Genomic DNA, 21,984 nt, shown 5'->3' with positions numbered 1-21,984 from the left:
TGTTGCCCAAAGCTAACGTTATTAGCAGCCAGCTAGCTTCATCTGGAAAGTGAGGCTCGACCGGACCGGGTTATGTGTTTTTACTTACTATGGCGCTGGAGAAGCAGGCTGACGTTTTACGTGTCCCCAACCGATTGTGTTCTTTTGTTTGTTTGTTTGTAACTTATTTTTTAAACTTATTTTTTACATAATGTTGCCGCTACCGTCTCTTATGACCGAAAATAACTTCTGGACTGCGAATACTCACCACGGACTGGAAGAATCATTTTTTTCCTTTAACGAGTCTGATGAGCTAGACGCAAATGATATACTGCTTTCTCGGGAACAGGCCCAGATCCCTGTGATTTGCATGAAGAGGAGGTGGAGAAAATGGGGCCAGAAGGCAGGCTGCGTTCTAAAAATTTGGAGGAGATCGAATAAACCTCCACTTCCTTCCATTCTGCTAGCAAATGTGCAATATTTGGAGAAAAAAATAGATGACCTACGCAGAAGATTAAACTACCAACGGGACATTTAAAACTGTAATATATTATGCTTCACGGAGTCGTGGCTGAACGGCGACACTATAACAATACAGCTGGCTGGTTATACGCTGTACCGGCAGGATAGAACAGCGGCGTCTGGTAAGACAAGGGGCAGCAGACTATGTATTTTCGTAAATAACAGCTGGTGCTAAGGAAGTCTCGAGCTATTGCTCGCCTGAGGTAGAGTATCTCATGGTAAGCTTTAGACCACACTATCTACCGAGAGAGTTTATCTGTATTTTTCGTAGCTGTTTACATACCATCACAGACTGAGGCTGGCATTAAGACAGCATTAAATGAGCTGTATTCCACCATAAGCAAACAAGAAAACGGCGCTCCTAGTAGCCGGGGACTTTAATCTGTTTTACAAAATTTCTATCAGCATGTTAAATGTGCAACAAGAGGGGGGAAGAAAAACACTCTTTACTCCACACACAGAAACGCATACAAAGCCCTCCCTCACACTCCATTTGGCAAATCTGACCAAAATTACATACTCCTGATTCCTGCTTACAAGCAAAAAGTAGAAAGCACCAGTGACTAGATCAATAAAAAAAGTTGTCAGATGAAGCAGATGCTAAGCTACAGGACTGTTTTGATTGCACAGACTGGAATACGTTCCGGGATTCCTTCAATGGCATTGAGGAGTACACCACATCAGTCATTGGTTTCATCAATAAGTGCATCGATGACGTCGTCCCCACAGTGACCGTACGTACATACCCCAACCAGAAGCCATGAATCACAGGCAACATCCGCACTGAGCTAAAGGCTAGAGCTGCTGCTTTCAAGGAGCGGGACTCTAACCTGGAAGCTTGTAAGAAATCCCGCTATGCTATTGGTCTATTAAATCAGTGTTTCCCAAACTCTGTCCCGGGTGCACGTTTTGGTTTTTGCCCTAGCACTAAACAGCTGATTCAAATGACTTACTGATCATCAAGCTTTGATTATTTAAATCAGCTGTGCAGTGCGAAACCAAAAAATGAAATGTGTACCTGGGGGGGCCCCAGGACCGAGTTTGGGAAACCTTGTATTAACATACCGCCTGGTAATGTCACCAGGCAGGCAAAAACTCCATCCCACCAAAATAGGCTGAAATTTCAGGCAGTCTTTTCAATCAGGTCTTACACTAAAACGGCATTGTCATTTTCACAATATTATATTTATTTATTATTAAAACCTCAGTTAGGAAATATATAAAACACAAGAAATCTCGTTTTTGACAGCACTGGCCTTTAATACACCACTGAAACATGGTCAAAGACGTATTGCTCGGGAAGGATGTTCCTGTCAATTCTACATTTGCAATTTAAATGTGTTGAATGTTTAGGCTGGCTTAAATCAATTGAAGCGTTAGTACATAATCAGTGATTGTGCAAGTTATACTTGTCTTTGCCCTTCTTTCTTCATCTTTGGAATATGTTGTGTCCATCTTTAACCCATGAGGTACCCACTGCAGGGAAATATAAAGGAAAGGTAGAGACAGATTAGAGTAGGCTTCCAACATGTGCGGTCAAAATTAACAGGAGGATCCTCAATGACAAAACTTTAAAAATTTGTCAGCAGTTCAGGTAAATAACTGATTGATATACACACTATATATACAAAAGTATGTGGACACCCCTTCAGCCATACCTGTTACTGACAGATGTATAAAATTGAGCACACCGCCATGCAACCTTCATAGACAAACTTTGGCAAGAGAATGGCCTTACTGAAGAGCTCAGTGACTTAACGTGGCTAGGCCCATTAGTTCCAGTGAAGGGAAATTTTAACGCTACAGCATACAATGACATTCTAAACAATTCTGTGCTTCCAACTTTGTGGCAACAGTTTGGGGAAGGTCCTTTCCTGTTTCAGCATGACAATTCCGCCATGCATAAAGCAAGGTCCATACAGAAATGGTTTGTTGAGATTAGTGTGGAAGAACTTGACTGGCCTGCACAGAGTCCTGACCTCAACCCCATTGAACACCTTTGGGATGAATTGGAACGCCAACTGCGAGCCAGGCCTAATTGCCCAACATCAGTGCCCAACCTCACTCACTAATGCTCATGACTGAATTGAAGCAAGTCCCCGCAACAATGTTCCTAGTGGAAAGCCTTACCAGAAGAGTGGAGGCTGTTATAGCAGCAAAGGGGGGGGACAAACTCCATATTAATGCCCATGATTAGGGAATGAGATGGTCGATGAGCAGGTGTCCACATACTTTTGGTAATGTAGTGTACGTTGGAAAGAAGTGGAGGGGGCTTAACCAACGTGAGTTGAAAAGGGGAAATGCTCGCTCACCATTAAGCACTCATTTTATTTAAACAACAATTAGTAAAAGTTTGATGTTTCAGCATTTATCAATGGCCATCAGAACATTGATTAAGCTGTCCCGATTCACAGTTCAAGAGGGGTTTGAACCAGGTGAAAAACACCTGGGTTTGAGCCAGGTGTCCAGTTCAAAGCTGAAAGCGATGTCGGCTCAAAACAAAGTGATGTATGTCAAGCATGTGGAGTAATGACTTAGGATTCCCAGTTCACATGCAAAAGTCTTTGATCTCGTTATAAAACGTTATATGTGCTTTATCTGCCTTCAAGGACATTTTTGGGGGGAACAAATACTTAATGGAAAATACAACACGTATTTTCCATTAAGTATTTGTTCCCCCAAAAAATGTCCTTGAAGGCAGATAAAGCCTGAACAATGCAATGATTTTACATCTTCACTATCTTTTGCAGTTGTAATTTGATTGCACAGCCTTTTCCATTGCATTATTGTTTTCTAATCTGTATTTTGCCTTACCACAGTATTTCTTACCCTGCGGACGTACTTGTATTGACTGTCGCACCTCTCATTGGCACTGCCAGCTGAATAGAGTTCTCCCTAATTGTCTCCCCCCCATCCCTATACGTACTTGTCTATTCCCTCTGTGTCATTGTTCTGATGAAGGCTGAAATGTCAAGCTTTTAATAGTTGTTAAAATAAAAGAGTTTATTGGTGAGCGAGCATTGCGACTTTTCCATTCCAATTATATCACAGAATGTGAAATATGAGCATCACATTCTGCTAATGCAACAGCTCTAATTTTGATGACACAACACCACTGTGCCTGGACAAGGGATGTTCCACTCAAAATACAGGTTTTTAGATATCCCACTGGGCACACACGAAATTACGTTGAACCAACGTGGAATAGATGTTGACTTGACGTCGGTGCCCAACGGGATAGGCCTATATTTAGCATCCTTCGATATTTTATAGTCTTAGGTTTTGTACCAAATGACCGCACCCTATTGGGGCATCAGGTAGCCTAGTGGTTAGAGCGTTGAGCCAGTAACCAAAAGGTTGCTAGATCAAATCCCTGAGCTGACAAGGTAAAAATCTGTCGTTCTGCCACTGAACAAGGCAGTTAACCCAGTGTTCCTAGGCCGTCATTGTAAATAAGAATTTGTTCTTAAGGGACTTGCCTAGTTAAATAAAGGTTAAATTAAAACATTTAAAAAACATCCATATATAGTGCACTAGTTTTTCCAGGGAAGTATGGGCCCTGGTTAATAGTAGTGTACTATATAGGGAATAGGGTGCCATTTGGAGATACATCCATAGTGTTTTGTCAACATTATCATAGTCTAAAATAGTGTCTGTTTCTCAATATGCATACTACCGTGCTCCACACTCTCATGCTCCGAGTGCATTCCCAGAAGACGAGTGTTGAGAACGCATACAACATTACATTTTGAGAAGTACTTGCACTCCCCCTACTGTATTCTCATTCTGCATCTCCCAATTCACTAAATCTTCTTCCAGCCAAGACAATAGCAATAGAGACGAAACAAGATATGAAGTAAAATTATTGCTTTGTGTATAACTATCAGTTAGCTACAGTGCCTTCAGAAAGTATTCAGACCCCTTGACTTTTTCCACATTATGTTACAGCCTGTGAGAACTGTGAGCTAATGCGGTAAAACATCCTCACACGAGAGCGGGAACGACCACTGACACAGACAATTTCTTTCAACAGTAAAATGCCTGAGTAAGACATGTTCATTTATCCACACACTTTGCCCCCAGCCAGTCCACTTGTTTGATGTATTCAAGAACTAGCACAGACGATTCAAATGGCCTCCATTAAGCCCTTTATTAGTTGAATCAGCAGTGCTGGTTCTGGAATACATTAAATAACTGGGCTGGCTGGGGGTACTTCGAGGAAAAGGAGAATGTCTGCATTAGATTATAATTTTTTACTTCACTTTTTAAGTCTGGTGTTTAGATGCATTACAACATTTCAAAATAATTGTCCTGCAATAGACTTTACTGTGACGAAGACAGTGGTGCGTTCATTACGATTGAGCAGGGTGTAACGGAAACGTGACTGTACTGAACGACTAGTTTATTTATTTATTTTATTTAACCTTTATTTAACTAGGTAGGCTAGTTGATAAACAAGTTCTCATTTACAACTGTGACCTGGCCAAGATAAAGCAAAGCAGTGACACAAAACAACCACACAGATTTACACATGGAATAAACAAACATACAGTCAATAATACAAGAGAAAGTCTATATACAGTGTGTGCAAATGAGGTAGGATAAGTGGGGTGAGGCAATAAATAGGCCATAGTGGCGAAATTATTACAGTATGGGAAATTAAACACTATGGTGATAGATGTGCAGAAGATAAGTGCGCAAGTGGCAGTATTAGTTGAAGAACAGTGCGATTATGGTGGCCCAGAGGGAGAATGTGTATGGTGTGTGTTTTGCGATTTGAAATGGTAACACCCATATTGATCAGGCCACACCTCACCACTCCCACCAAAGGCTGTTGAAGAACAGTGCACACCGTTTTGGGGAAACATGTAATTCACTACAAAACACCATGCAACGTAGCAAACATTGAATCGAACTGAAGGAACCCCAGTTCTATTTTTATCCGCTCATTGAGTGGTATCAAACAACATACATCTTTTGAGTGGTTGTGCAAAACCCAAACATCTATCTCAACCATCCCATCAAGAGTGTTGCTTGTGTTGTGACGATTAGGTCGTCTTCAAACTAGACAAACAAATGTGTAAAAAACACAGAAACTTAATGGTTTTCAATGGGAGCAGTGTGTTGGGGAAGGGCCTAGGTTTGTGTTGTGCTGTCCATCAGAAAATAGCTAATTTCTCCTCACCCCACAGACATTAGTTTCATGTGTTTTGGTTTGGAGACATCCTAATAAATCTTCACAAGAGAATACTTACGGAAGTTTCATTCTCATGAATACCCTGGCCATGAAGAAGCTGAGCAGGACGCTTACAAAACCAATGAACAGCAGGAGGAAGCGGTTGAGTTTAGGGATGTTTGGGGCATTGGAGCGATCCAGGATTATGAAGCCCAAGCCTCCCATAGTGAAGAGGAAACTGGAGGCCAACCCTTCCATGATGTACTGGCCATTCACTCTTCATGTGAAAGAGAACAAATAAAGTGTTTATGACTACCCTTTACATTTTTGGCAATACAATGCAGATAATTATGATAATGGAGTAAATGATGGTCCCAAGCGTTGACAATGCAGGAACAGCATACACTGGCAAAGGGGCAGCGTACTTACCTGTATGCCAAAAACGCAACTGGCCGCTGGTGCCCATGTTCATCCGTCATTGAACCCACACTAGGTGGTTCCACAATGACATCGTAGATGATGCCTGCAGATGGGGGAGAGACACGATGAAAGCCCTTCGAAATATTTAGCTAAAGTAACTAGAAAGAAAATCAATAGTTAGCTATGCATTGGCATAGTATATTAATTGGCATGGTAAACGTGATGTGCGAGGGCAAATGAAGGTGCAATGCTAGCCCAGACCATCTGAGCTGGCTTGCTACAATTAGCCTATACAAATCCCCTAAAAAAATGACTCACGGTTCATTAGCCAGTGTTGGGGAAGCTACTCTGAGAATATAGTTTAACATTACCTAGTGTAATTAATCAGGCTGTAATACACAACTGGTATATACAGCCTGAAATGAATTCTTGCAAAATCTTGTAAAATGTTACTTACAAGCCAGAATGTTGAATAAAATTACATTTAAACTTAACTCCTTCAGCTGATCAAAATTTGACACAAATTATCCACAGTATTGTTTACCCAACTTTTTAAGAGTGCCTGTAGTTATATGGTTAGGTACAGAGGTAAAGTTAGATGCTGACCAGACCGTGCATGCGTCCGCCATCGCGCGCAGGACACAGGTTGAAATATCAAAACGAACTCTGAACCAATTATATTCATTTGGAGACAGGTCGATAAGCAAACATTTATGGCAATTTCACTAGCTAGCGTGCTGTTTCTAGCTAATTTGTCCTGGGATATAAACGTTGGGTTGTTTTTTACCTGAAATGCACAAGGTCCTCTACTCCGACAATTAATCCACACATAAAACGGTAAACCGAGTTTGATTCTAGTAATCTCTCCCATTTCAGGCTTCTTCTTTGGACTTTAAATAGCGGTTGACAACCAACTTTAAGGTGCATTACCACTACTCACTGGACTCTAGTGTAGACCTCAGCTCATCTTTCAATCACCTATGTGGGTAAATGCTCCTAAAAACCAATGAGGAGATGGGAGAGACGGGACTTGGGTGCAATGATTGAATAACATGTATGTGTACATTTAGCAACGGTACGGTCGGTATGTTAGGCTAGTTTTAATCTATGTATTTCACATGACTGGGAATACAGATATGCATCTGTTGGTACCTGAACAAAAAGGTAGAGGCGTGGATCAGAAAACCGGTCAGTATCTGGTGTGACCACCATTTGCCTCATGCAGCCCCTGCATCTCTTTCGCATAGAGTTGATCAGGCTTTTGATTGTGGACTGTGGAATGTCGTCCCAGTCCTCTACAACGGCTGTGCGAAGTTGCTGGATATTGGTGGGAACTGGAACACGCTGTTGTGCATGTCAATCAAGAGCATCCCAAACATATTCAATGGGCTATGGAAGAACTGGGACATTTTCAGCTTCCAGGAATTGTGTACAGATCCTTGCGACAAGGGGCCATGCATTATCATGCTTAAACATGAGGTGATGGCGGCGGCGGACGAATGGAGCGACAGTGGGCCTCAAAATCTTGTCACAGTATCTGTGCATTCAAATTGCCATCGCTAATTGCAATCGCTGTGTTCGTTGTCTGTTGCTTATAACTGACCATACCATAACCCCACCGCCACCATGGGACACTGTTCACAATGTTGCAGTCAGCAAATCGCTCACCAACACAGCGCCATACATGTGGTCTGGGGTTGTGAGGCCGATTGGATGTACTGCCAAATTCTCTAATACTGTGGTGGAGGCGGCTTATGGTAGAGAAATGAACATGAAATTCTCTGGCAACAGCTCTGGTGGACATTCCTGCAGTCAGCATGCCAATTGCACACTCCCTCAAGTTGATATCCGTGGCATTGTGTTGTGTGACAAAACTGCACATTTTAGAGTGGCCTTTTGTCCCCAAGCACAAGGTGCACCTGTGTAATAATCATGCTGTTTAATCAGCTTCTTGATATGCCACACCTGTCAGTTGGATGGATTGTCTTGGCAAAGGAGAAATGCTCACTAACAGGGATGCATACAAATTTGTCCCAAATAATTAGAGAAAAATAAGCTTTTTGTGCATATGGAACATTTCTAGGATGTTTTATTTCAGCTCATGAAACATGGGATTAACACTGTACATGTTGCGTTTATATTTTTGCTCAGTTTAGCTATTGAACCAAGCATGCCATGACCTTGAAAATAGTATATTCTGAACGAGGGAGAACAATCCACACGTTGAGTGATTTATTTATTTATACAAAAAAAAAATAGCAAAGTGTGGATTGTTCTCCCTCATCTGATTCAGAATATACAATGTTCATTGTCATGGCAAAATTGAGGCGAACTGAATATCCAATATAAAACGTATTTTACCTCGGTGCTGAACCAAATCATGTACAGTGCATTCGGAAAGTAATCAGGCCCCTTGAATTTTCAACATTTTGTTACGTTACAGGACTATTCTAAAATGGATACAATTATTTTTACGCCCCTCAATCTACACACAATACCCCATAATGACAAAGCGAAAACATTTTATTTTCTATTTTAGAAAATACTTTATGTAAATAAGTATTCAGACCCTTTGCTATGAGACTCGAAATTGAGCTCAGGTGCATCCGGTTTCCAATAATCATCCTTGAGATGTTTCTACAACTTGATTGGAGTCCACTTGTGGTAAATTGAATTGATTGGACTTAATTTGGAAAGGCACACACCTTTCTATATAAGGTCCCACAGTTGACAGTGCATGTCAGAGCAAAAACCGAGCCATGAGGTCGAAGGAATTGTCCGTAGAGTTCCGAGACAGTATTTTGTCGAGGCACACATCTGGGGAAGGGTACCAAAACATTTCTGCAGCAATGAAGGTCCCCAAGAACACAGTGGCCTCCATCCTTATTAAAATGGAAGAAATTTGGAACCACCAAGAGGTGGCCGCCCAGCCAAAATAAGCAATCGAGGGAGAAGGGCCTTGGTCAGGGAGGTGACCAAGAACCTGATGGTCACTCTGACAGAACTCCAGAGTTTCTCTGTGGAGATTCGACAACCTTCCAGAAGGACAACCATCTCTGCAGCACTCCAGCAATCAGGCCTTTATGGTAGTGACCAGACAAATGCCACTCCTCAGTAAAAGGCACATGACAGCCGGCATGGGGTTTGCCAAAAGGTACCTAAAGACTCTCAAACAATGAGAAACAAGATTATATGGTCTGATAAAACCAAGATTGAACTCTTTGGCCTGAATGCCAAGCGTCACATCTGGAGGAAACCTGCCACCATCCCAACGGTGAAGCATGGTGGTGGCAGCATCATGCTGTGGGGATGTTTTTCAGCGGCAGGGACTGGGAGACTAGTCAGGATCGAGGGAAAGATGAACGGAGCAAAGCTTGATGAAAGCATGCTCCAGAGCGGTCAGGACCTTAGACTGGGGCGAAGGTTCACCATCCAACAGGACAACGATTCTAAGCACACAGCCAGGACAACGCAGGAGTGACTTCAGGACAATTCTCTGAATGTCCTTGAGTGGCCCAGCCAAAGCCCAGACTTGAACCCAATCGAACATCTCTGGAGTACAGGTCGACCGATTAATCGGAATAGAAGAACAATTAGGGCCGATTTCAAGATTTCATAACAATCGGAAATCGGTAATTTTGTATGCCGATTGTTTTTTTGTTGTTTTTTTACACCTTTATTTAACTAGGCAAGTCAGTTAAGAACACATTCTTATTTTCAATGACGGCCTAGGAACGGTGGGTTAACTACCTTGTTCAGGGGCAGAACAACAGATTTTTACCTTGTCAGCTCAGGGATTCAATCTTGCAATAGTCCAACGCTCTAACCACCTGCCTCACGAGGAGCCCGCCTGTTACGCGAATGCAGTAAGAATCCAAGGTAAGTTGCTAGCTAGCATTAAACTTATCTTATAAAAAACACTCAATCAATCATAATCACTAGTTATAACTACACATGGTTGATGATATTACTAGTTTATCTAGCGTGTCCTGCGTTGCATATAATCGATGCAGTGCGCATTCGCGAAAAAGGACTGTCGTTGCTCCAATGTGTACCTAACCATAAACATCAATGCCTTTCTTAAAATCAATACACAGAAGTATATATTTTTAAACCTGCATATTTAGCTAAAAAAAATCCAGGTTAGCAGGCAATATTAAACAGGTGAAATTGTGTCACTTCTCTTGCGTTCATTGCACGCAGAGTCAGGGTATATGCAACAGTTTGGGCTGCCTGGCTCATTGCGAACTAATTTGCCAGAATTTTACGTAATTATGACATAACATTGAAGGTTGTGCAATGTAACAGGAATATTTAGACTGATGGATGCCACCCTTAGATAAAATACGGAACATTTCCGTATTTCACTGAAAGAATAAATGTTTTATTTTCGAGATGATAGTTTCCGGATTCGACCATATTAATGACCTAAGGCTCGTATTTCTGTGTGTTATGTTATAATTAAGTCTATGATTTGATAGAGCAGTCTGAGCGATGGTGGGCACCAGCAGGCTCGTAAGCATTCATTCAAACAGCACTTTCGTGCGTTTTGCCAGCAGCTCTGCTGTCTATGAATTCAAGCCTATCAACTCCAGAGATTAGGCTGGTGTAACCGATGTGAAATGGCTAGCTAGTTGGCGGGGTGCTAATAGCGTTTCAAACGTCACTCGCTCTGAGACTTGGAGTAGTTGTTCTCCTTGCTCTGCATGGGTAACGCTGCTTCGAGGGAGGCTGTTGTCGATGTGTTCCTGGTTCGAGCCCAGGTAGCGGCAAGGAGAGGGATGGAAGCTATACTGTTACACTGGCAATACTAAAGTGCCTATAAGAACATCCAATAGTCAAAGGTAAATGAAATACAAATCGTATAGAGAGAAATAGTCATATAATTCCTATAATAACTACAACCTAAAACTTCTTACCTGGGAATATTGAAGACTCATGTTAAAAGGAACCACCAGCTTTCATATGTTCTCATGTTCTGAGCAAGGAACTTAAACGTTAGCTTTCTTACATGGCACATACTGCACTTTTACTTTCTTCTCCAACACTTTGTTTTTGCATTATTTAAACCAAATTGAACATGTTTCATTATTTATTTGAGGCTAAACTGATTTTATTGATGTATTATATTAATTTAAAATAAGTGTTCATTCAGTATTGTTGTAATTGTCATTATTACAAATTAAGGTTAAAAAAAAATTCATCGGCCGATTAATCGGCATCGGCTTATTTTGGTCCTCCAATAATAGGTATTGGCATTTAAAAAAATCATAAATCGGTCAACCTCTACTCTGGAGAGACCTGAAAATAGCTGTGCAGCGACGCTCCCCATCCAACCTGACAGAGCTTGAGAGGTTCTGCAGAGATAAATGGGAGAAACTCCCCAAATAAAGGTGTGACAAGCTTGTAGCGTAAATGTAAATGTAAAAATACCCAAAGAGGACTCGAGGCTGTAATCACTTCCAAAAGGTGCTTCAACAAAGTACTGAGTAAAGGGTCTGAATACTTTTTTTATATTCACATACATATATACATACATACATATACACATACATACATATACATATATACATATATATATATATACATACATACATACATATATATACATACATACATACACATATATATATATATATACACATATATATATATACACACATATATATATATACACACATATATATATATATACACACATATATATATATATACACACATATATATATATATACACACATATATATATACACACACATATATATATACACACATATATATATATACACACATATATATATATACACACACATATATATATACACACATATATATATACACACATATATATACACACATATATATACACACACATATATATATATATATATATATATATATTACATTTACATATATACATTGGTTACAAAAAAATATATTTTTATTTTTGCTTTGTCCTTATGGTGTATTGTGTGTAGATTGACGGGGGGAAACAATTTAATCCATTTTAGAATAAGGCTGCAACGTAACCAAAATTTGAAAAAAGTCAAGGGGTCTGAATACTTTACAAATGCACTGTACCTATGGGCTTTCAAAAAGTTGCGTAAACAATACTTCCTTGGAGATATTTTGTCTCAAATTTCTAGCAGCTGTAGGACAGACCACACAAATAAACCGGTATAGTATGTTTAAATGTAATTGCATTTAAGATTCTAGCTTGTAAGGAACATTTACATGATTTTGCAGGTATTAGTTTTATTGTTTATACCAATTAAGTGTGTATTACTGCTTGATTAATAAGACTCGAAATTACCAAGCTACCGATTACTTAATTGACACAGTAAAGCTACCTTTTGTTTAACTACTTTACTTTTAAAAAACTAGTTCACTAGCTACATCAAAAAAAAGTTCAACATTACTGCACAAACAGATCACTGGTTGACTCAGATGTTAACAGAATGGGTGTGCTTGGAAAAAGCAGATTTTGTTGATGGTTGGCACAAAACTGGTTCGTAATGTTAATTATGTGTTCTTATGAATTTTTTTGCAACACCAATTAGCCGATTGTATAGGTCTGACTGCATGTACCGGTTTTTCCTCAATGTGTATGTTAACTAAATAATTTTACATAAGTTACAAATCCTGGAGTTAAGTAGCTGACGAAACTCACTCAACTCCACGATTTAACATAGAGTTTAGCAGTGACTGGTGTAGGCGGACTGGAGCTCTGACATCACACATCACATTTACTGATTTCAGCACCCTAAGAATATCCCACAATTACACACATTTATACATATAAAACAACGTAATTTTGTGTGACGGAGTGCCAGTCCAGCCATACTAGTCACCACTCAACTCCATCGTAAATCGTCGAGTCGACTAAGACTAGTTGAGAGATCTGTTACAGCTAGCAGCAGTGTTAGACAACTTACCTCCAGTAATGAGAAAGTACGATACAATAACGATCGCATAGACTGTCATAGCAGAGGGCATGTGCAACCATGACGGCTTTTTGAGTTTTATATTTGGACATTCCAACACTGCGAAAGGTATACCGTATAATGTCTCCATAATTCAAAACGAATGTACTCTTTCGGTAAACAGATTTCCGGTTTCTGTCTGGTACGTCGACGTGTCCAGGAAGTACCGAAAATCTAGTTCGTTGATAAACACTTCATAAGCCAGTGCCATTATTTGAATGAGAAAATAGATTTCATGATTCGAAAAATGTGATATCCAAAATCACTATACCCGAATACTGACAAAATGTGACGAAAGGTCTATTTTACTCTGAAATGTGTCATGTATCTGGTAAGACCTTAGTGGTGACGTGGTTGTTGTGCGACAATCAACGGTTAGAGCTCAAACCCTTTTGTTTTTTCTTCCCCATCAGTGTTTCCAGGTTGCAACCTCGCAGTTTACTTTGAGAACGATGTTGCTTGTGAAAAATGTATTGGTTGCGGGTTTTTGGGCCTCTGGGGAGCAGGTTTTTATCAATGATCTCTCTGTACTTAGCTCCGTTCATTTTTCCCTCGGTCCTGACTATTCACCCAGTCCCTGGGCTATTTCCAAGTTGCACCACGGCCGCCATGGCATTTCTTTTAAAATATATATAATTCATTGTGACCCTACTGCTGACTGTGAGGCAGGCTGTTGAGCAAGAGTGGTGGGGAGGGACGTAGTGGTGTGTGTTGAGAGAGCCCAACAGCTATTGCCTGAGTCACGTGAGCTGTAGGTAGGCGATTTAGATTGTGGTTATAGAGAAACCCATCTCCAACCTTTTCCCCATGAAACAGATTAATATGCTACAATTTATGCACATCAAGAAATGATGGATATAAATCACTGGAAAACGACATTGGCCGCACTAGAGCATTACATACATTCCCTCGGGGGTGGTTTAAACTGCATTCGAATGTTGACTTTGCGTAAAGAAAACTATCAAGCGAAGTGTTTTATGCATGCTTAGTTCATGGGTCTCTGGAAATTTGAAATGGAAGTTCCTCGCGTGGTTCTTTTTATGGGGAAAAGTCCTCATTGAAACTGACATTAAATGTAGAGAATTATACATTTGTCACTGTTGGCCATCAAGTAGCCTATTAATGTATATGCCATTTTTGGACACCATTTGATACAATACATATGTTGAAATGACGATATCACTGGAGTCATTGCAAATCAATTTGTGTCACGTGTAACCTACACGGAGCTGGCAAACCAATTTCATAAATAGCCTATAAACTTCAGTTTGTTGTAAACTTGGGTTATTATGCAATTATTAATGACCATGCTTTGTTAATTAAATTGGAAGTTATCAAAGCTCTTTCGCAGTTGCCAATCAGTTACAACGCATTAGATTGATGTAACAGTAGTCAAATTCTTCAAAAGCCAAGTGAACCAACAGATCACCGACCATTTCGAATCCCACTGTACCTTCTCCGCTATGCAATCTGGTGTCTGAGCTGGTCCTGGGTGCACCTCAGCCACACTCAAGGTCCTAAACGATATCATAATCGTCATCGATAAAATACAGTACTGTGCAGCCGTCTTCATTGACCTGGCCAAGGCTTTCGACTCTGTCAATCACCGTATTCTTATCGGCAGACTCAACTGCCTTGGTTTCTCTAATGACTGCCTCGCCTGGTTCCCTAACTACTTCTCAGATTTCAGTGTGTCAAATCGGAGGGCCTGTTGTCTGGACCTCTGGCAGTCTTTATGGGGGTGCCACAGGGTTTAATTCTCTGGCCGACTCTTTTCTCTGTATATATCAATGATGTCGCTCTTGCTGCAGGTGATTCTTTGATCTACCTCTACGCAGACGACACAATTCTGTATACATCTGGCCCCTCTTTGGACACTGTGTTAACAAACCTCCAAACGAGCTTCAACGCCATACAACACTCCTTCTGTGGCCTCCAACTGCTCTTAAATGCTAGTAAAATGAAATGCATGCTCTTCAACCGATCGCTACCCGAACCTGCCCGCCCGACTAGCATCACTACTCTGGACGGTTCTGACTTAGAATATATGGACAACTATAAATACCTTGGTGTCTGGCTAGACTGTAAACTCTCCTTCCAGACTCACATTAAGCATCTCCAATACAAAATTAAATCTAGAATCGGCTTCCTATTTCGCAACAAAGCCTCCTTCACTCATGCTGCCAAACATACCCTCGTAAAACTGACTATCCTACCAATTCTTGACTTCAGCGATGTTATTTACAAAACAGCCTCCTACACTCTACTCAGACTACATTCAATTTGCTATCACAGTGCCATCCGTTTTGTCACCAAAGCCCCATATACTACCCACCACTGCGACCTGTATGCTCTTGTTGGCTGGTCCCCGCTAAATATTCGTCGCCAAACCCATTGGCTCCAAGTCATCTGTAAGTCTTTGCTAGGTAAAGCCCTGCATTATCTCAGCTCACTGGTCTCCATAGCCACACCCACCCATAGCACGCACTCCAGCAGATATATTTCACTGGTCATCCCCAAAGCCAACACCTCCTTTGGCCGCCTTTCCTTCCAGTTCTCTGCTGCCAATGACTGGAACAAATTGCAAAAATCACTGAAGTTGGAGACTTATATCTCCCTCACTAACTTTAAGCGTCAGCTGTCAGAACAGCTTACAGATCGCTGCAGCTGTACACAGCCCATCCAACCAACTACCTACCTCATCCCCATGTTTGTTTTTCTGCTCTTTTGCACACCAGCATTTCTACTTGCATATCCTCATCTGCACATATCACTCCAGTGTAAATTGCTAAATTGTAATTACTTTGCCACTATTGGCCTATTTATTGCCTTACCTCCTTACTTCATTTGCACACACCGTATACAGATGTTTCTATTATTGTGTTATTGACTGTATGTTTGTTTATCCCACGTGTAACTCTGTGTTGTTGTTTTTGTTGCACTGCTTTGCTTTGCTTTATCTTGGCCAGGTCGCAGTTGTAAATGCGAACTTGTTCTCAACTGGCCTACCTGGTTAAATAAAGGTGAAATAAAAAGATTAGTCTAAAAAGGGATATTCAATTCATATACATATTATTCATATTTCATTTAGTGATTGAAATTATGACCCCCATCCTCAGTAGCCTATTCCAGCAGACAATTGGGAAACAAGCACTTCATACCTCGAAATATATTCATGTTGAATAAATTAGTCTTCATTTGAACTAAGCAAACTGCTAAATTGTTCAGTTTACATCTTGTCTAGGCTACAGTTGCCTAGTTAAATAAAGGTTAAATATTTTTTGTTTTAAAATGCTGATTTCTATCATGGGCTACAGGCTAAATAGTTAGGTAAGGGGTATAGATGCAGTAAAGAGGTATTTTTTGTATTTCACACCATAATGTAAAAATCATATAATGCTTGTATGGATGTCAACCCCAACACATATCAAATCAAATGTATTTATATAGCCCTTCTTACATCAACTGATATCTCAAAGTGCTGTACAGAAACCCAGCCTAAAACCCCAAACAGCAAGCAATGCAGGTGTAGAAGCACGGTGGCTAGGAAAAACTCCCTAGAAAGGCCAAAACCTAGGAAGAAACCTAGAGGAACCAGGCTATGAGGGGTGGCCAGTCCTCTTCTGGCTGTGCCGGGTGGAGATTATAACAGAACATGGCCAAGATGTTCAAATGTTCATAAATGACCAGCATGGTCAAATAATAATCATCACAGTAGTTGTCGAGGGTGCAACAAGTCAGAACCTCAGGAGTAAATGTCAGTTGGCTTTTCATAGCTGATCATTGAGAGTATCTCTACCGCTCCTGCTGTCTCTAGAGAGTTGAAAACAGCAGGTCTGGGACAGGTAGCACGTCCGGTGAACAGGTCAGGGTTCCATAGCCTCAGGCAGGACAGTTGAAACTGGAGCAGCAGCACTGCCATGTGGACTGGGGACAGCAAGGAGTCATCATGCCAGGTAGTCCTGAGGCATGGTCCTAGGGCTCAGGTCCTCCGAGAGAAAGAAAGAAGGAGAGAATTAGAGAGAGCATATATGTTCTTATCATCGTTACCAATCAACTGTATTAGTCGTTTAACTACCCCCACTGATTTCTGTATGCTAACCAGCTTATACAAACCGGAGTTACCATTTAGCAGTTACTTGTAAACCTGAAAAGTAACCACATTGTGGGCTTGTTACAATATATAAATTAGAGATTTGACGAATATCCACTTTGTTAGATCAGAATTATTCAATGTGCACCAATCTGGTTAATGTGACAGAGGCCGAGCAGTTGCATCGATCCAGTCACCCAAGTCATAGACTGTTTTCTCTGCTACGGCAAGGCAAGCAGTAACAGAGCACCAAGTCTAGGACCAAAAGGCTCCTTAACAGTGTCTACCCCCAAGCCATAAGACTGCTGAACAATTAATCAAATGGCCACCAGACTATTTACATTGACCCCCCCATTTGTTTTGTACACTGCTGCATCTCGCTGTTTATGATCTATGCATAGTCACTTCACCCCTACCTACGTGTACAAATTACCTCAACTAACCTGTGTTAAGTTCATGTTTTAAGTGTCCCTATTTTTCTGTTATTACGGGGCTATCACTCTGTCAATAGTGCACCTGGCGGGAAGTCTTGTTGATGGACCTGGCCTTGAGTGCGATGGCTACCTTGTAGTGTGTTCATACAGTATAGTAAACTGTGTTAAACTGGAACCTTGTCGTTGTGTCATTTCGAGTTAACATTGGTAGCAGAGGATGGTTCATAACTACAATGTGCCACCTCTCTTCGACGAGAAGAGGTCGTACGAAAGTTGGAAAAATTAACTTGGACACGTGTTACTAATCTGGACGTGAAAAAGCAAGCACTTGCACTTGCGGTGGTATAATCGCTTGAGGGAAGAGCGAGAGATACAGCACTGGAAATATCCGTTGAGGATTTGAAAAAGGATGATGGTATGGGAACTTTGATCAGAGCACTGGATTCTGTATTTCTTAAAGAAGAAAAAGACCATGCCTACGAGGCATATTCAAACTTTGACAGTGTTACGAGAGATATTTCGGTTGCAATGACGGACTAGATCATTGATTCCGAGGTACAATAGGATGCACAAGTACGACATGGTTCTCCCGGATGCAGTGTTAGCTTTCAAGTTGCTAGATACTGCCTGTCTAGATGGTAGGGAGAAACAGTTGGCTTTGACTGCTTGTACTGTGCTGACTTTTGCATCAATGAAGTCTGCACTAAAAATAATTTTTGGTGAAAAGACGTCTGTTGTCTTGCAAGTAAAAAAAACGTCTGTTGGAATGCAAGTGAGTGGCGCAGCATATTACACTGAGCAGCAGAGAAGAGGCGCCAACAGGTCACGTTCTCAAGACAACCAGAAGAGGGCGCCATTGCCCAGCACAAATCCACTGGACAAATATGGAAGGAGATCAAAATGTGCTATTTGTCAAAACACTTACCATTGGATTACAGACTGTCCTCATAAAAATGAACAAGTTAAACTAACAGAGGAAAATGTAGACACAGAGATAGAGCAGTGTAACATTACACTGTTTTCAAACTAATCTGATACTGAGATTTTTATAGTTGAATCCTTAAGATCTGCTGTGATTGATACTGCATGTACACGGACAGTGTGTGGTGCAAAATGGCTTGATAGCTATGTCAGTGAACTAAATATGAAAGAAGTACAAAATATGATTGACACATCAAGCAACAGAGCTTTCAAATTTGGAGATGAGAGAATCGTCCATTCTACCAAGAGAGTTAAGACACCAGCAAAAATTGGTCAGACTAAGTGTCACATTGAAACAGAGGTGGTCCCCTACATATATGCCCTTTATTATTAAGCAAAGCTTCCCTCAAGAAGGCAGGGGCTGTACTAGACATAAAAAATGACAAGGTAGTGATGTTTAAACAACCAGTGACTCTTGAACTTAATACCTCGGGCCACTATTGTGTAAACATTTTAGACAAAGACATCACACAGAGTCCATGTAAAAATGAGATTCTGATGGACACAGAGCACATGGAGATTCTGACAGTCAAAGAGAACACGAACACAAAAGAAAAACACAAAGTATTGTTAAAGCTTCACAAACAGTTTGGACATGCTACAGTTGACAGACTTCAGAAATTACTCAGCAGTTCAGGGAATAATGATGATGAGAGTATTTCCATTCTACAGCAGATAGTTAACAGTTGTGAGACATGTCAAAAATACAGTAAACCTAAGCCCAAACCAGCTGTTGGTTTGCCACTGGCTTCCAAGTACATAGATCTACATGAGCTAGGACCAAGTGTGTGGTACATTCACATAATCGACCACTTCACATGCTTCAGTGCTGGAAGCATTGTGAATACAAAGAAACCCAGTGACATCGTCAAGCACTTCATTCATTCCTGGATAAGTGTGCATGGCCCGCCCCAGAAATTGTACAGTGACAATGGAGAGTTCAATAATAATGAAATAAGAGAAATGGCAGAGAACTTCAGCATGGAAGTAAGACAGGGCAGAACCCTAATCTTCCCTCTGTACTGGTTGACAAGCCACCAGCACTAGAAGGGGTGAGTGCATGGGTGGGAAAGCACCTTTCAGCACTACATACAGTGAGAAAAGCGTTCACTGAAGCAGAGTGCTCAGAGAGAATTTGCAGGGCTCTGCGTAAACAGCTACCACCCACCGATGAGAAGTACAAAACTGGAAACAAAGTGTACTACAAACGATTTGACTGTCAAGAGTGGAAAGGACCGGGAGTAGTCATTGGCCAAGATGGCGTGGTGATATTTGTGAGGCACGGAGGCACCATTGTCAGGGTGTATCACTCAAGATTGCGGAAAGTAGATGATCAACAAGATAGAGGGGCTGTTGCTGAGAATCAGTCTCCTAATGAAAATGACAAAAGGACACAGTAACAGACACAAACCTACCAGATGTCACATCCAATGATACGGACACTGAAACTGACACAGGAAATGGAGCAGACCCCTTCAACCATGACACAAGTAATACTGTTGAGCGTTCAAATGAGGAAAACATTCAACAACAGCCACATTTGTTAAGACAACATGGTTGTTCCAATCTGAAAACTGGACAAACTGTTAAATACATTGACAGAGAAAGTGGTATTCCACATACAGCAACCGTCATTGGACAAGCAGGAAAAGCAAAAGGAAATCCCTAGAACTGGTACAACTTGAGGTACTCTGAACCAGCTACACTTTCTGATACATCAGGGTCAGCTGACCTATCACTTGTAGATAATCTCAGAATTGAACCAATGGAAAATCTAGAAAAACAGAATGACATTCAAAATGATGTACTTGAAACAAAGGACGTGTCATTTGACTCAGCTAAACTAGATGAGCTCAGTAATTGGAGGAAAAATTGAGTGTTTGAGGAAGTCAAAGACATTGGCCAAAAATCTGTTTCAACAAGGTGGGTGTGTACCCTTTAGAGGTCGACCGATTATGATTTTTCAACGCTGATACCTATACCGATTATTGGAGGACCAAAAAAAGCTGATACCGATTAATCGGACGATTTTTAAAATGTATTTATTTGTAATAATGACAATCACAACAATACTGAATGAACACTTATTTTAACTTAATATAATACATCAATAAAATCAATTTAGCCTCAAATAAATAATGAAACATGTTCAATTTGGTTTAAATAATGCAAAAACAAAGTGTTGGAGAAGAAAGTAAAAGTGCAATATGTGCCATGTAAAAAAGCTAACGTTTAAGTTCCTTGCTCAGAACATGAGGACATATGAAAGCTGGTGGTTCCTTTTAACATGAGTCTTCAATATTACCAGGTAATAAGTTTTAGGTTGTAGTTATTATAGGAATTATATGACTATTTCTCTCTATACCATTTGTATTTCATATACCTTTGACTATTGGATGTTCTTATAGGCACTTTAGTATTGCCAGTGTAACAGTATAGCTTCCGTCCCTCTACTCACCCCTACCTGGGCTCGAACCAGGAACACATCGATAACAGCCACCCTCGAAGCATCGTTACCCATCGTCTCAGAGCGAGTGACGTCACCAATTGAAACGCTATTAGCGCGCACCCCGCTAACTAGCTAGCCATTTCACATTGGTTACACCAGCCTAATCTCGGCAGTTGATAGGCTTGAAGTCATAAACAGTTCAATGCTTGAAGCACAGCGAAGACCTGCTGGCAAACGCACGAAAGTGCTCTTTGAATGAATGCTTAGGAGCCTGCTGCTGCCTATCACCGCTCAGTCAGACTGCTCTATGAAATATCAAATCATAGACTTAATTATAACATAATAACACACAGAAATATGAGCTTTGGGTCATTAACATGGTCAAATCCGGAAACTATAATTTCGAAAACAAAACATTTATTCTTTCAGTGAAATACGGAACCGTTCCGTATTTTATCTAACGGGTGGCATCCCTAAGTCTAAATATTGGTGTTACATTGTACAACCTTCAATGACATGTCATAATTATGTACAATTCTGGCAAATTAATTACGGTCTTTGTTAGGAATAAATGGTCTTCACACAGTTCGCAACGAGCCAGGCGGCCCAGACTGCTGCATATACCCTGACTGCTTGCACGAGACGCAAGAGAACCTGACACAATTTCCCTAGTTAAAATAAATTCATGTTAGCAGTCAATATTAACTAACTATGCCGTTTTTAAAATATATACTTGTGTATTGATTTTAAATTAAGGCATTGATGTTTATGGTTAGGTACACATTGGTGCAACAGTGCTTGTTTCGCGAATGCGCTTGTTAAACCATCATCCTTTTGGCGAAGTAGGCTGTGATTCGAGGAGAAATTAACAGGCACCACATCAATTATATGCAACGCAGGACACGCTAGATGAGCTAGTATCATGAGCTAAAATCATCAACCATGTG

General features: G+C 40.7%; 1 protein-coding gene across 1 annotated transcript; it reads right to left on the bottom strand.

Moving 5' to 3' along the window:
- Positions 1-1,735: 1,735 nt before the first annotated feature.
- On the bottom strand, positions 1,736-13,270 carry LOC129865652 (oligosaccharyltransferase complex subunit ostc). The gene is made up of 4 exons (XM_055938592.1): positions 13,033-13,270; positions 6,107-6,200; positions 5,757-5,954; positions 1,736-1,977 (listed from the first exon to the last, which is right to left on the bottom strand). The coding sequence occupies exons 1-4, from the start codon at positions 13,169-13,171 to the stop codon at positions 1,959-1,961; spliced, it is 450 nt and encodes a 149-aa protein (XP_055794567.1). The 5' UTR covers positions 13,172-13,270; the 3' UTR covers positions 1,736-1,958.
- Positions 13,271-21,984: the final 8,714 nt, after the last annotated feature.

This window comes from Salvelinus fontinalis, chromosome 11, assembly GCF_029448725.1.
Source record: "Salvelinus fontinalis isolate EN_2023a chromosome 11, ASM2944872v1, whole genome shotgun sequence".
Classification (NCBI taxonomy): Eukaryota; Metazoa; Chordata; class Actinopteri; order Salmoniformes; family Salmonidae; genus Salvelinus; species Salvelinus fontinalis.
The sequence above is the reverse complement of the archived record's forward strand: the minus strand, read 5'-3'. Positions and strand labels throughout refer to the sequence as shown.